The 14260-nt window shown below is 48.0% G+C and overlaps 1 protein-coding gene across 5 annotated transcripts in view; it reads right to left on the bottom strand.

Moving 5' to 3' along the window:
• The window catches only part of MTSS1 (MTSS I-BAR domain containing 1), a 151527-nt gene continuing 137267 nt past the window's right edge, over positions 1–14260 (bottom strand). For 2 of the 5 annotated variants that reach the window (XM_063079373.1, XM_063079370.1), the window contains 9 exons: positions 13883–14040; positions 12652–12759; positions 11333–11430; positions 8735–8945; positions 5384–5503; positions 4339–4533; positions 2894–3067; positions 2369–2531; positions 1–974 (listed from right to left, as the gene is read on the bottom strand). In XM_063079373.1, the coding sequence (XP_062935443.1) occupies positions 274–974; positions 2369–2531; positions 2894–3067; positions 4339–4533; positions 5384–5503; positions 8735–8945; positions 11333–11430; positions 12652–12759; positions 13883–14040 (1928 nt within the window). In that variant the 3' untranslated portion in view covers positions 1–273. The remainder of the gene's footprint in view (positions 975–2368; positions 2532–2893; positions 3068–4338; positions 4534–5383; positions 5504–8734; positions 8946–11332; positions 11431–12651; positions 12760–13882; positions 14041–14260) is intronic. The other 3 variants (XM_063079374.1, XM_063079372.1, XM_063079371.1) reach the window with 2 other exon arrangements.

Raw genomic sequence — 14260 nt, forward strand, 5'->3', positions numbered from 1 at the left:
GCACCTTCAGAAAAATCAAAAGGGAAACTAAGATTAAAATGTGCAGAAAGAAAATTGTCAGTATTTACAAATTAAAAGATCAAGATTACGTCAGTTACATATGTTGCTTTTAATTCTTATCTAGCGGTGTCGAGTACTTTCAAAAGCTGTATTCTGAGTTGCCTACAAAATCTTGTGTTTGAGTATAGATTGGAATGGATCAAGACAAATTAGGTTTTATTAATTAAACAGTTCATTCCCCACTGGCAGCATTTCTTGTGAGCCTAAGAAAGCCTAAGAGAAGCGAGGGGCTGAGCGATCATTCGTCATGGTCTTCTTCAGTTTCACGCCCCTTCGGATGGCGTTCAGCATGTCTTCTCCTTGGGGAGTATCTCTTGGGCTCAGGTTTGCAGGGTCGCTCTCTGGAATCTGGCCTGGGGAGACAGTGGCACTTGGGGGATCCCTTTCCTGGTCTTCAGCCTCACTTTCTGGAATCGCTTGTCTGTGCTCCTCTGGGATACTGGGCTTTGGGCCTGGAAGTGGAGGGTTGACAGAGGCTTGGCCACTCCACATTGAGGAGGGCATGGTGGTAACACCCTGGGGGCCCTCGCCCACAGATGGTGACTCTGGGCTGTGCTCACCCCGCTCCTCTGGCCCATCTGGAGGGACTGGCAACACCCCAGGGAGGTCTGGGACGGTTGGGGTCTTGACAGGGATCACAGGTGTCTTGATGGGGATGGGACCAGCTCCGATGGTCCCCCGGCGGACAGAAGGCTTGGTGGAAGGGGTCCGACGGATGGTTGCAACCCCTGGGGTGACCATAGCAGGTCCGAGGGTGGTGGGGAGGCCAGCAGTCGAGGCTGGGCGCTTGGCTTGGAACATTCGTCGGTAGGACTGGCTGATGTCACTGTTTCTTGGAATGGTGGAGGATTTGTCGAAGTCCTGCTGATCTGCCTCCTGGTCACCACTTACAGAGAAATAATCATAATCTGAAACTGATGATAGGACTTGATTAGACACATCCAAGACAGCAGCTTTGCTTTTTGTTTGTGTTGGGAGGACAAAGGACACAATCCCATCGCAAGCCTCCCCCAGGTTTCTGTGACCCTTAGCAAGGCTCATCAACTAAGAGCTCCCTGGCAGGGAGCCTTCACTGACACACCCCGAGCACCTAGAGCGGTGCTAGACATGGCAGGCACGTAAATACCATCAAGTGGTAAAAAACGCAAAGCTGCGAGGCTGTGGCAGAGCTATCTCTGAGCATCTCTGGGATGAACAAGGTGGGTAAAGAGAAATTCTACAAACCCTCCAGTCCGGAATTCGACATGAGAAAGAAACCTCAAACAGAGTAGCACAGGCCTTCACATCTCCCTGATAATTAACTGGTTAGGTGAGGGCCAGAAAAAGAATGGAGCTACGGGTGATGAGTTCCATCAGTGACATGTACGCTCTTCCTCTCAAAAAATGGCACAATGCCAATCTCAGGGTGACACGGGAGGGGGAGGCTGACAGATTACCCACCTTAGAAGTGTTTCTAAACAGTACTACTACTGACATCTGGGGCCAGATAATCTTTGTTGTGGGGGTGTTGAGAGGGGCTGGATGTTTAGCAGCATCCCTGGTCTCTCCCACTAGATACCAGTAGCACCCTCCAACTGTGATAACCAAAAATGTCTCCAGACATTGCCAAATGTCCCCTCCCCTGGGCACCAAAATCACCCTCCACTGAGACTCACTGTCTTAGAGGCGTTGACTGATGGACTGCAAATAGCTCTTGGTCAATTATCACAGAACTATTACAGCTGTTAGGTATTTGTCATGTCTGGCTTGTGTGTGTGTGGTGGGGACGGGGGTGAGGGAGGCAAGTTTGACAGGATTTGGAATGGCAGAGGATTTGTTGAAGTCCTGCTGATAGGTTAAGGGCTTGGGCATCAGACTAGCACACCTTGGGTTCAAACTCTAGCTCTGCTACTTTTCAGTTGTGTGAATATGGGCAAATTTCTTCAACTGTAAAATGAGGATAAAAATACTGATCCCATAAGTGGTTGTAAAGATTAAATGGAAAAATAAAGTGTTTAGCACAAAGTGCTAAAACAGAAATGAAACTATTATTATCAATAGCATGTGTCTCAGTTCAAATTGGGGACCACCATACACCCCGATGGTGAAAAATGAGTAAAGCTGCTGAAGTCTGGATCACTTTCTTGTATGGCAGCTCCCTGAAAAAAACAGATCAATTCTCCAAAGCACTCCCAGGTGAAGAAAACAATTCTGAAGCCCATCTGTTAGCCGGGGGTTAAGCTGTGGTTAAAATGGACTAGTTGGTTTTCTGTCTCCTCACCTGGTGCTGCTCAGAAAGCCCAACTGTAAACCCCAGGCTGCCTCGTACCTTGAGAGGGGATGGTGTCCTCAGAGCAGCACGGGGTGGTCGTCTGGGTGCTGTAGCCGCTGGAGCACTGAAGCGAGTCCCGGCTGCTCCTCTGTGTGTCAAGCTGGAGGCCTCGTGACAGGGCCAGGGCCAGCTCCTCACAAGCCTCCATCTCCTCACCAGGCTGCAGGGCACAAGAATGAGAGACAGACAAAGCACCAGGGCCATGAAATCCCTGTGTGCTGTCCCCAGAGCCCTTCCACACACTGCTTTGGCTGGGGCCTCAATATCACTCTTGTTCTGCTCCCGTGAGTACCACCTGTCTAGGGCCAGGGTCCTACCCAGGCTCTAGAAAGTTCTACATGTTTGATTCCCACACAAGCCTTTTCCTCAGGGGACCTCTACATGCCATAGAAGAGGGAGTGGGGGAATGGTGCCCAGGTCCCTCCATCTGCAAGGCTGCCTTGGCCCCCAGGTGCTGGCTAGCATTGGGTCCCCAGGCAGGCCTAAGTGTACCCAACTAGATATAAAGAACAAGCACGTCACCCTGGTGGCAGCTGACACGGTCATGCTCCGCGGTCTCTGGGCCTCCTCAGCAACTGTTGGCGGGCCGCCCGTGGCAGTGGGTCCTCCCGTGCTGGGGTCAGGCTCGCGCTTCTCTTTGCGGCGCTGGAGGGTGTTCACCAGAGGTTGGTCATAGGGTCCTGGCTTAGCCCAGTCCTAAGTAGAACAAGTGTGGTCAGGAGGCAGGGCCTCTGCCTCCATGTGGAGGGCTGCAGCGACCCTCTGGACAGCTGCCCATGGAAGGCAGCTGGTCCCCGTAGGGGGAAGCCCTGGCTGGGACAAGCCAGCAGGCCCTCTGCATGCCCTCACCCAGCTCTAAAAGGCAGGGAGTGGAAAACCCACTGGGGTCCCCTGGGGTACCTCCGTCTTCCTTACATCTGCCCAAAGATGAAAAACCCTCAACAAGGTAGGCAGCAGGAGACTCTTAGTTAACAGCCACCTAAGAGGTGACCAACATATGCTAAGGCCCCAGCCAGTGGGAGTGAGTCCCCAGGGTCCAGGCCTGCCCTTCTCTGTACAAAGGAACCATCTCTCTTCCAGCAACAAAAATGACTTCACGTTAGTGGAGTGGCCTCCAGGTGGCACTCAAACAACATCAGCCACTCTCCCTATGGCCAAATCCTCCACTTCTGGGAAAGTGTGCCTCAAAGGGCACTCCAGGACCTGTCCCCGGATAGGAAGGGAGGGTTCCCAGGGCCAAGGGAAAGCTTTTGAGGAGTCTGAGGGGTCTACGCAAGCTGTGAGGGCTAAAGCCCAAACCTACTCAAAATCTGGCAGCCTGGGGCCTACTTTTCAAATTAGGGTCCTCCTTTCAAAAACAAGTGAAAGACCCTCCTGGAGCATCAATTGAACTTGCTAGGAGATCATTTTAAAACTTTGCTTTTATATTAAAGCAAACATGTTTTAATATAAAACAATCAAGACTAAAAATAAAGTCGGTGTGTGCTTTTAAGATAAAACCTATTCTGGGTTATGGCCCGGTAATTATAGCCCAGTAAGGGACTCATTAGGGGAAATGTTTGGGGAACACAGGTCAGGAGAACAGTCCCTCCTGGGCCCGTAGAGGGTCTCTGCTAATACTGACATGCTCAGGTGGCCCCCAGGAGGGGGTGAACCCAGCAGATTTCATCTTGATGCAGAACTGGGGCCTTCACTTTAGAACTGACACTCCTTGCAATGCACATGCGGTCGACTGTCTATGAGGGGTTAGTTCCCTAAAGGAAGATTCCCGTTTTAGCTCCACAAATTGTGATCTTGAAGCTACCAGCTGTTTTTTGGTTTCCCCCAATTGGAATTTACTGAGGGAGAGGCGTTATGGGGAAGAAGGCAGAGTGTGAAAGGAAGGGGGTGAGGGGGAGAATCAGGGTGAGGATGGTGGGACAGAGAGGGGTGAGCACAGAAGCAATGGGCGGGGGGGAGACACAAACCTTCCAGCTAGGGATCTGAGATGACGGGAACATGCCGGGCCCAATGGTGTAATAATGAGCGTAGTCTGGAAGGTGGACAGAGGTGACCCGAGGGAGCAGGCGGGAGGCAGGCAGGCAGTGAGGGAAAAGGCCTGCACCCACGGGCCCCACATGGGACTCACTCGATAAACTATAGTGAGAAAACCCGTTAGACAACTGGAAACAAAACAAACAAAAAAGGGGAAAAAAGGAAAAAAAAAAAATTAATATAACAGGATGAGTGCGGAGATACAAGATGGCATCGACATTTGAGGGTGGGGGAAAACCTGAATATTTATAAATATAAATAAATCAAACAGCAGAGCTCTACTGCTCGTGGATGGTCCACGATGCAAGAGAAAAAGAGTAGGGTACAAGAAATCCACATTTAGGGGACACCAAGCAGGTATTCAGTCAAGGAAATATTTAAGCTACATTTTAGAATAGTTTGGAGACTGATCAGTGTCCTTAATTTGTGGTGTTCTCAATGGTTTTTGATTATTTATCTAATGAAGCATAATTCATGGTGATAGTGATTTGCTCATCTCATTTGCAAATTTAAAAATTCCAAAGCATCTTCAATTGAACCTGTTCATCCTAGGTTTCCAAAATCATCACAGTGTTCAGGAGCAGACTCCAAATCTAGGCGGGTACAGGGTGGGTGCAAACTAAAAGGCAGAAAAGAGCACAGCCTTTGGCACAGTGAAATGTCCCGTGCAATGGTCTGTGGGGTACATGGGAAGGGAATGGGGGGGACAGATGAGCACACGACACCAGCTCTGGGAAGAAGCCTTCACACCTCCACACTCCCCATAGCCCTTCCTCTCCCTCAGGATGGCCGCACAGTCATTGTTCTGCAGCAAGGCGCCCATTCAAGAAAAAACCCTCAGCCTCGTCCCACCCTCTGTCCCCAAGAAGGCCCCGCTCTCGGTGTAGATTCTGAGTTTCCAGGTTCCTGCAGCTGGGATGGCTGTGTTGGCAGCAGGCAGGGGAGGGGCGGGGAGAGCGGGCATGCTCTGGCGGTCACCTTCTCGGTGGACGCCCAGGCGCCCATGGTGGAGCCTGAGCTGACAGAGGTGGGGGAGCTGCACTCGCTCACTGACTGGCAGGTTTCGGAGGCTTCAGAGGAGGCCGAGCTGGACGAGTTCTGCAGCAGGGGTGGGACCACACAGGGGACCGACAGAAACCGAACCACACGCCACCAAATGATAATAATAAAGCAAAATCAAAGGATGGGGTGGGAGTGGGAAAGAGCACGCACAGAGAGACAGACATATACAGAGAAGAGGGAAGAATGAGAGAAGCAGAGGGTTAGGCTTATTTTTTTCCCCAAAGTCACACCCACACAGAGGCTTAAGCCCTTGAAAATAAGCGTGAGGCCCAGCCAGCTCCCAACCTGCTGGACTGGGAGGTCCCCAGGGACCCAGATTTCTGCGTGTCCTTTGCATGGCTGTGTCACTGGCACCACAGTGTCTGGCCAAGGCGCTGGAACCCCAGCAAAACTGTGTTCTCTCAGGCATTTCTTCATGTGCCACAAGCCCAGGTCCCCAGGGAGATCCTGTGTGTCACACCTCTTCTGTGCACAGGCATTATTTACTGCATGAGGGCTCCCTCAGCCTTGGGCATTTGTCACATGTCAGCCTATATGGCTCTAATTCCTGGACTCTCCCTTTCTCAAATGTAGCCTTTGGGTCCACGAGGAGTGGTTTCCAGCTGTGAAGATTCATTTCCACAAGACATGTTTTTGGGTTTCTCTGCCTGGAAAGTGATCTGGGGGTTTGAGGCAGTGAAGCCCTGCGGCAGTGCAGTGTTTCGGTGGCCACTGTCAGGAGGGATGAAGCATCTGGAGAGTCTGATTTAGGAAAACCTCTCTTCATGCTGATCTGTATTAACCCCCTGGTTCCTGCAGGTCTCCTAACGTTGGCCAGAATACATGCTCCCAGCTTGGCTTCCTGACGTCTGGCTAAGGCACGGACTGCACCTGTTAGTTCACCATTACACCCAAGTTTCTAGTCCTGAACCTGGCATGTGGCAGGTGCTCACAAAATACTAAATGGACGAGTGACAGTGAACATCTCTTTCAGTCCCCTAAGCATTGTATGGTGTCCACCCAGGTACTTTGCATTAAGTTTTTTTTTCACTGATAACTGCAATCTCTGGCTCAATTTGTTTAAATTAAGTACAATTCTTCTGTGCTGTGATTTCCCCAAAACGGTTCACCGTCAAGGAGGCCAGATTCATGTTCCTGTCCCTTTCACCCACAAAAGAAAGAAAGAAAGGTTCCTGCAAAGGGGCAGAAGTTTGGCTTTCCTGTCCTACAAGGCAAGGAACCAAGATGACACTCAACAACACATGGGGCTTGTGGAGCCAAAGCAAGGAGAGGCTACGCGGTAGACACATGTCCTGGCTGCACCCTGAGCTCAGTGTCAGGGTGACAGCCCTGGATCCCCAGTTTGATGGTTTGGATTTAAGCCACATTTCTGCCACTTCCCAGTTGAGGAACCGTGGACTTAAAGCTCTCTAACCTCAACTTTTTTATTCTTTAGAATGGGATCAGTAGTATCTAACAGATGAAGATCAGATGAGATTTTGTGTGTGTGTGTGTGTGTGTGTGCGCGTGTGTGTGCGCGTGTGTGTGCGCATGTGTGTGTGTGGTGCATAATCAACCATAAATAAAAGTCAATTATCAACTATAATTTAAGAGGACTGCCAATTTTGATTCATCTAACTCAAGATGTTTAGGTTGAAAAAAGAACCAGTAACCCACCCGGGACTCCAGGTTCAGACTTCTTTTGACTTCTGCTCACTGTGTCTAATGCACCTCTCTGACCTCACTGAAGATGTGACCCCATCTTGGGCAAAGGTGGGTTAAGGCACAATTTGACAAGATAGAGCAGAGGAAAACCGGAGAATTCTGAACAAATTCTGTCACTTCGCCTTCATTTAGAGATGTGTGACTGATTGGAGAAATGATCTTGCCCTCATAGGCATGTGCTGAGGTGATTTGTACAATTTCCTCAAATTTCCTCTCTACCTTATAATTATAAGCAGCCGTAATGACTTTTTTAAAAAACTAGACTTCTCTATTAAAATGTACAGACCCTTGAGCGAGCTTATTAAATCTACCCTAGGTTTGCTAGCCAAGCATATCTTGGCACGGGCTTCCAGATTTAAGTAAATCCCAACATGCCACCTTCTGCTTCCCTCAACATTTTTGGAAGCAGAAACCCTCTGCTTCAGCTGGATCCACACATAGTCTCTGCTGGGAAGGCCTCTTTTTCAGAAAGGGATGTCAGTGCACAATACAATGTTAATTTGTCAGTCAATTAAAAACAAACACAGAATTATGCTGCACATTAGAACAGCCTTTAAGGAATTGCAAATTCCTGCTCTCCTTGGACAATGCTCACTCTCTGCTCGCAAGCGACGCAGGTATGGTTTAGTGAAGCACATGGCAGGGGGCGGAGGTGACACCTCAGAGACCAGGCTGGAGCTCTCCAGCTTGGACAAGCACACTGGACTAGAGCTGCGGCTCTTGACTCCAAGCATTTCTGTTTGAAATTGAGTCTCTTTCCAAGGAAGAGAGAGAGAGAGGCCATAGTCCCCCAGGATGGCTGAAAAATACTAAAGAGAATGCTGAACTGTGAGGCTCTGGGCTCGCCAATCTCAGGTGAGAAACGTAGTGCGATGGCTTAGGTCCCCAGCAGATGGCGCTCTGGGGCACCGCGGCTTTGTGTAGGTTGTGCTGCCGTGTGCTTGCAGAAGCCTGCTCGCTCAACGCACATCAAGTGTTCTGATGCCCTGCCCAGCTCCTGCTGGGACTGCTGAGCTGAGCTGGGCCTAGTACCATCTAACCCATGGTCGAAGATTCCAAACCTCCCCTTCTCTCAGAATCAAAACACCACAGAATTATCTGTAGAGGCTCTGAGGATTCATTTTCCTTCTCAACACAAGTTGATAAAGGGAACCTGAGAGCGCCAAGGTGTCCAAAGTGCTATTCAACAGTGGGCTCTCAGGCATTCAAGGAGAACTGAGATGGGGGTGGAGGTGTCCTCGCTGAGCCAATGCCAATTAATTATAGCTTCATACTCGGCTGGGCACCTACAGGGAAACCAGAGAGTGGACAAACCTCTTTCGGTCTGTCTACTACGTGTGAGAACTCCCCGTATCCATGTGGTCACTCATCCATTCCCACCCTAGAGACACGCTTCGAACCCAACTTATAGAACATCTCCCTTTGGAAAACAACACATCCAAACATGAGAAATTAAACCGGAGGTTTCTCAAGGCAGCAGACAGGGTCCTTCTTTTGTCCGGCTGTCAATGGTGGTCAGGGCACTAGGTTTGACAGCTGCTCCTGGAGCCACGGGCGCCTTACCTGGTTGGGGGCCTCTGGTGGCATGGGGGATGGTGACTTGGACTGGAAGGCGTCCTGGGATATGAATCCCGAGTCATGGGAGGACACGCTGGACAGCCTGACGGGCGCCTGCTGGGCCAGGTTGGAGCTGCGGTAGCGGTAATGCGAGCTGGGGGAATGTGAGTGGGAGCTGCTGGACCGGGAGTCGCTGCTGTTGACACTGTTCAGGCTGCTGTGGGGGACAAGCAGAGGGATGGCAGGCATGGGAGGTAAGGAAAGGGGGGTCGTACGAGGAAGGAGGGACACAGACAAGGGCAGACAAGGAGGAGCGCAATGTAATATCATCAGCACTCTGCCCCAGAGCAGTGGCATAGACCATAAGACATGTTTTTGAAACACCAAATCACTAAGCTGGTACACAAAAAGTTTTTTCAGGTGATCTGGGGGGAAAAATACAGTCACCGGGACTCCGGTCTCTGATGGTGCAATGTGGCACCCCTAGGATGGGGTCTGCGACTCTAAAAAGTCAAGTGCTACCCAACTCTGCTATGTTATCTACCACCAAGGCTGGGGACCAGATGTCAGCGGCACAAAGACAGACGTGGCTGATCTATCTGCTCATCTGCTTGCAGAAACCATGACCCTGGAGCAAAACCCACTAAGGCTTCAGTATGACCTGGTTGGAATGTCCTTAGATGGACTACCTGGGTCCCAGTGACCAAGGTCAACTCAGCCAACCACTGCTGATGGACAAGGTGATTCATCCCAGGTGAGCCTGGTCATGACCACCATCAAGAGCATCAGCAAAGCAACTCAGGATGTCTATGTGCATGTGTTTGACTTTTCATGAACAAGTTAATGCTTATTAATGGCTTTACTCTGATCCCAGGAGTTTCTCTGTTAAAATATCTATGGGCCTGGCCTAATAGCACACCTGGCAAGAGGCAGGCGGCTTTCAACCACTAAAGGCAATCAATGCTAAGCTGTTTACTTCTGAGATGGAACAATAAACAGGATGCTGAGAAATGACACACAGCCTCTGGGTGTTCTGCTGGCATTCCATTTCCAGTCGTAAGAAATATGCTCTACGCTCGGTATAATAACTTAGATGACAAAAAACAGAAAAGTGAACAGAGTCCCATGGTTCAAACAAACATAGCAGACATACAAAGGTCAGGTGTGTAAGCATCTAAAGAGATGAAATAAACAACCCAGTCTGGGATTAGGAAGTCTGTGGTTTTTGCTCCCAACCCTGTGAGAGATTTTGTTTTGCAAACTCCTTGCAGCTAATAAGGTACTTAAGGACTCAGTGACTGTTCTACACTAGAATTACTTGGTGCAAATGTTCAGACACACCTAGGGGAGTGTGCTGGAGGAAACTGCTGCCCTCTGGGGATAAATATGATCTTTCCCTTTTCCCACAACCAGCCAGAAGAGGGCATCTGGGGACCGACAATAAAGCTCACAGCAACTCCTCTCCAGCAAGCTCAGAGCTGCTGAGGTCAGTGTGACACGACTTTCTACTCAAAACTAAGACCATGGGGAAGAAAAGATACCCATGCAGCAGTTTTGTTTCACACTAATGAGATACAATTTTCTTGGCTACGAAAAAAAAAAAAAAAAAAAGATTTGTCTCACAGACACATGTACAGAGCCCATGAAAGATGACAGGAAACCAGCCAACATGTTCAGGGGCAGGACGCTGGCATGCAGCCTTGCAGGTCTGAACTTCCAGCTGAGGGTATATGGTACAAGCTTGAGTGCGACATGAAACATGCAACAGTGTGTCCAGACATTACACAGACTTAGCAGGTCATCCTGCTCTTTACTGTCAATGCTAATTCACAGGAAGTAGACATTCATTGGGCTTCGAAAAGTCAAATAAAAAGATGAGCAGGTCTAGCATACCAAGAAAGATAAGAGATGCACGATGATGTTTCCATCTTTCAAGATGAGGAGAATAAACGTTCATAGCCAACAAGCCAAGAACGGCCCTCTAACAGAAAACTGCTGGACAACACTTGCAGACGGCAGAACTATTCCAAATGATTCTGACTGTTTCAATAGGTAACGGTACTAGTAACAGAGCGGTGGTGGTGGTGGTGGTGGTGATGGTGGTGCTGGTACTAGCAGTGGTAGGAGCAGTAGTGGCTGACAGAGCAAGAATTCCATCTACTTTATAAAACAAAAATTGGGGGTGGGGTAGGAGGATAAGGGCTCACGCCATTGTTACTTCCTTCATTTGCTCTGGCTACGGCAAGATCAGCCTGTATAAGAACCAACCTGGGTTCACCCTTTTTCAGTCCTTGTGGTTTTCATTCTGCTAAATAGGAAAATCAAATGCGATCACATAAAATGGGAAAATTCCTTCAACAAGCAACTGAGAATAAGCTAGGTCCACTAGTCTAAGAGCTAATGGGGTTTTCTTTCTGACCCCAAATTAATCCAGAGACTAAAGACTGAGATGAAAATCATTACCATTTTTTTCAGCTGATCATCTCCCCATTTCCTGTTTAAAACGAGCCATTCTAAGAGATAAAGCCCAGCTCTGTTGCTCACATATAGCATAAAGAAAAATGGCTTGTCCCGAAAGCAAGAGGAGACCCCGGCTTCACTTACCTACAGACACTTGACTTTCTGGACATGGTGGTGCTGGGGGAAGAGGGTGGAGTCTGATACGACCAACTGTAATCAGAGCCTTTCAAGTCCAAAATCACCTAAGAGGACAGAGCCGCCGGGTAAGTGAGGTGCTGAGAAGGGAAACATTACCTGTCAAATCTTAATACCCACTGTGACATCAAAATGCTGCCATCACGAGGGGTGGGAATCAAAGAAAAAAATGTTAAATTTTTTTTTTTTATTAAAGAACTATACTACCAATCCCTCGATGTTACAATCCTTTTTCTGAGACAGGCAAATCTGTAATTAATGGGGGGTGTGGAGGGAAAAGGAAAACTGTGAAATATCAGGAGAGAGAGAGAGAGAATGAATGAGTGACAGATTAACAATTTATAAGACTTATTTATACCAAGGCTAGAATTCACAGGATTTTCATCTTATAAAGGCAATAATAGTTTCCGGATTTGTAAACCTTGTACTTTAACTACCTGATATTCAGTGGTCACCTATGCTCCATTTGACCAGGACTAGAAATTTTAAAACCTGACAGAATCAACAGCAAGCCGATTCTTTTGCAATTCTTTCTATGTCTCTTCTCCCTTTCTTGACAAAGAGCCACTTGAGTGTAAGGTCCACCTTTCATTCATGTAAGAGGTGCTCAATCAATGTCTATTTATGGAGTGAATGCATGCATGTGCTGGTCTAATAAAAGCAATGTCATAGAATAGAAAACACAAGCTCTCAAATTTGTCTTCTGAGCTGACTCCCAGGAGCAGATGAGAATTGTAGACAAAGGGCAAAAGCCAGCATATGATTCATCAGCTGTTCCCACAAATGTGTCTCTTCCCACTTGATAAAAGTGCTAATATCACAAGAACCAAATGAGTAAAGCATAAAAAATGTCATCTTTCATAAGATGGGAGAGATCCCCATGCATTACTTAATTAGAATGGGAGAAACAAAGAATGGTTGACAATGACAACCAAAACACACTACTGTCGTGTTCCTACGAGAGTTTATTTTTAGGGGGTAGGTGAAGATAGTGAACCTGGTTATGTGACTTTGTCTCTCAGTGCCTCAGCGTCCTCCTCTATAAAATGGGCACAATAGTGATGATGAATGAGGAAGTCTGCGTAAAGAGCGTGGAACAGCGCCTGGCACACTACAGTGCTATGTAATGGCTAGCTATGGTGATTACTGTATGTTACGATGCAGAGGACACGGTGAAATATGGATATGCTCTAAGATGTGACAAATGCCGCAAACAACACTCAGGGCCCTGAACTTTCATCTGTTGGTTTGTTTCCCGTGACTCCTACCTGTTCACTTGAGGAGGGAAGTTTGTGAGGGTCCATGGTCAGGCTTTTTAGATCTTCTGATATGGTCTGAAGGTGGGTTATTTCCCCTAGCATTGAGATTTCTTCTTCCTGAAGGACAGTAATTGGTAACATGTCATTTTCATGAGTGATTAACTTCATCATCTTGGTTTAATTGTTTTTATTAAGGTCACTGTATAGCCCTTTCACATTTTCAGAAAAGGAATCATGGGACTGGTAAATCTTTGCTAGAGGCACTACATGCCCTTTCTTTTGGGAAAGGGAAAGGGAAAAAAAAAACCTGACATAATCATGAAGTGACCCAAGTGCTGGGGACAGTGGTGGCCTTCCTCATAGTGCCTGCTCAGACTGCCCAACTGTGTATTCTCATGGGACACTGCAACACAGCCCCCACCACACACTGAAGACTCCCTCTGAAGTCATTTGACTTCATTGGTGAAGCCATTTGGAGATATTTTGTTCCAGACCTTTGTGACAGTATGTGTGTGTTCAACAGAGGTTAACTGTCCCTCTTCTTTCCTGTCTTTTTCTACCAACTTAGTTAATTAATGGACTATGGAAGAAACATTCCATTCACTTTACCAAAGTGCCACACTGGAACTGGGGGCCGAGGCAAGATCCATAGAAAGTTCCAGAAGTCTCGGGGGAACAACTCAAATTGGGACTTTTTGCTAGGGTTGAGAGAAGTGAGCTGGTGCCTTCGTACTGGCTTCAAGAATGCCTTACAGCAGAAGTTCTCAGTTATGGTGTGAAAATGATTTGTTTAAAAATTAAGTCTGAATAGATCCATTGAGGCCCTTCCTGTCTCAATCTCAGGGTCACTCTTTGGTATTCAGATTGGCCAGTGGGTCTCAAAATTACCTAAAGGGCTTGTGTAAAACACAGATGAGTGGGTCCCCATCCCCAGAGTGTTGGGTTCAGGCGGCTGGGCCCCAGGATTTGCATTTCTAACCAGTTCTGAGATGATGCTGCTGACCTAAGAACCCACTTCTGACAGCAGGTGAAACAACTAGTGTTAAGAACTGTGAGCGAGGCGTAGACCATGTGGACGCCAGCACCTTGCAGTGAATCCCTTTTCTATAGAAGTGAGTCCCCATCATGATTCCCGACATGCAGCAGATTCTTAATGACTCAGTGGTGGATGGATAAATAAAGAAGGAAAGCTTCCTTCATACTGGCAGTTTAAGCCTTCTGGAACTTTCCACTAACTTACAATCACTGGCCGCAGCATAGAGATGAAGGTGCAGAATCGGCCACGTTCTTCAATCAAAGCTTTCCGGACTGCCTGCTTTTCTGTTTCCTCCAACAAGAGATATTTATCGTTGACATCTTGGAGAGCGCTGTCCAACTGAGGCTGGATATCACCTCTCCCTGCAAACAAAACAAAGCCCCAAGCACGGCTTGCTGAAACACCAGCTTCTGGAACAAATGCCCTTTCTCCCTGGGGTCCTTGCTGGAGTCTAGACCACAATTTTCTAGGACTTAAAAAAAAAAAAATTGTTTATACTCAAAAAGGATTTAAGGTGGCTGTCTTTCTTTAGGACCAGCCATTTCCAGCTTCCAACACCTGAAGGACACATTTATTCCAGTT

The sequence above is a fragment of the Cynocephalus volans genome, chromosome 15 (assembly GCF_027409185.1).
Source record: "Cynocephalus volans isolate mCynVol1 chromosome 15, mCynVol1.pri, whole genome shotgun sequence".
Lineage (NCBI taxonomy): Eukaryota > Metazoa > Chordata > Mammalia > Dermoptera > Cynocephalidae > Cynocephalus > Cynocephalus volans.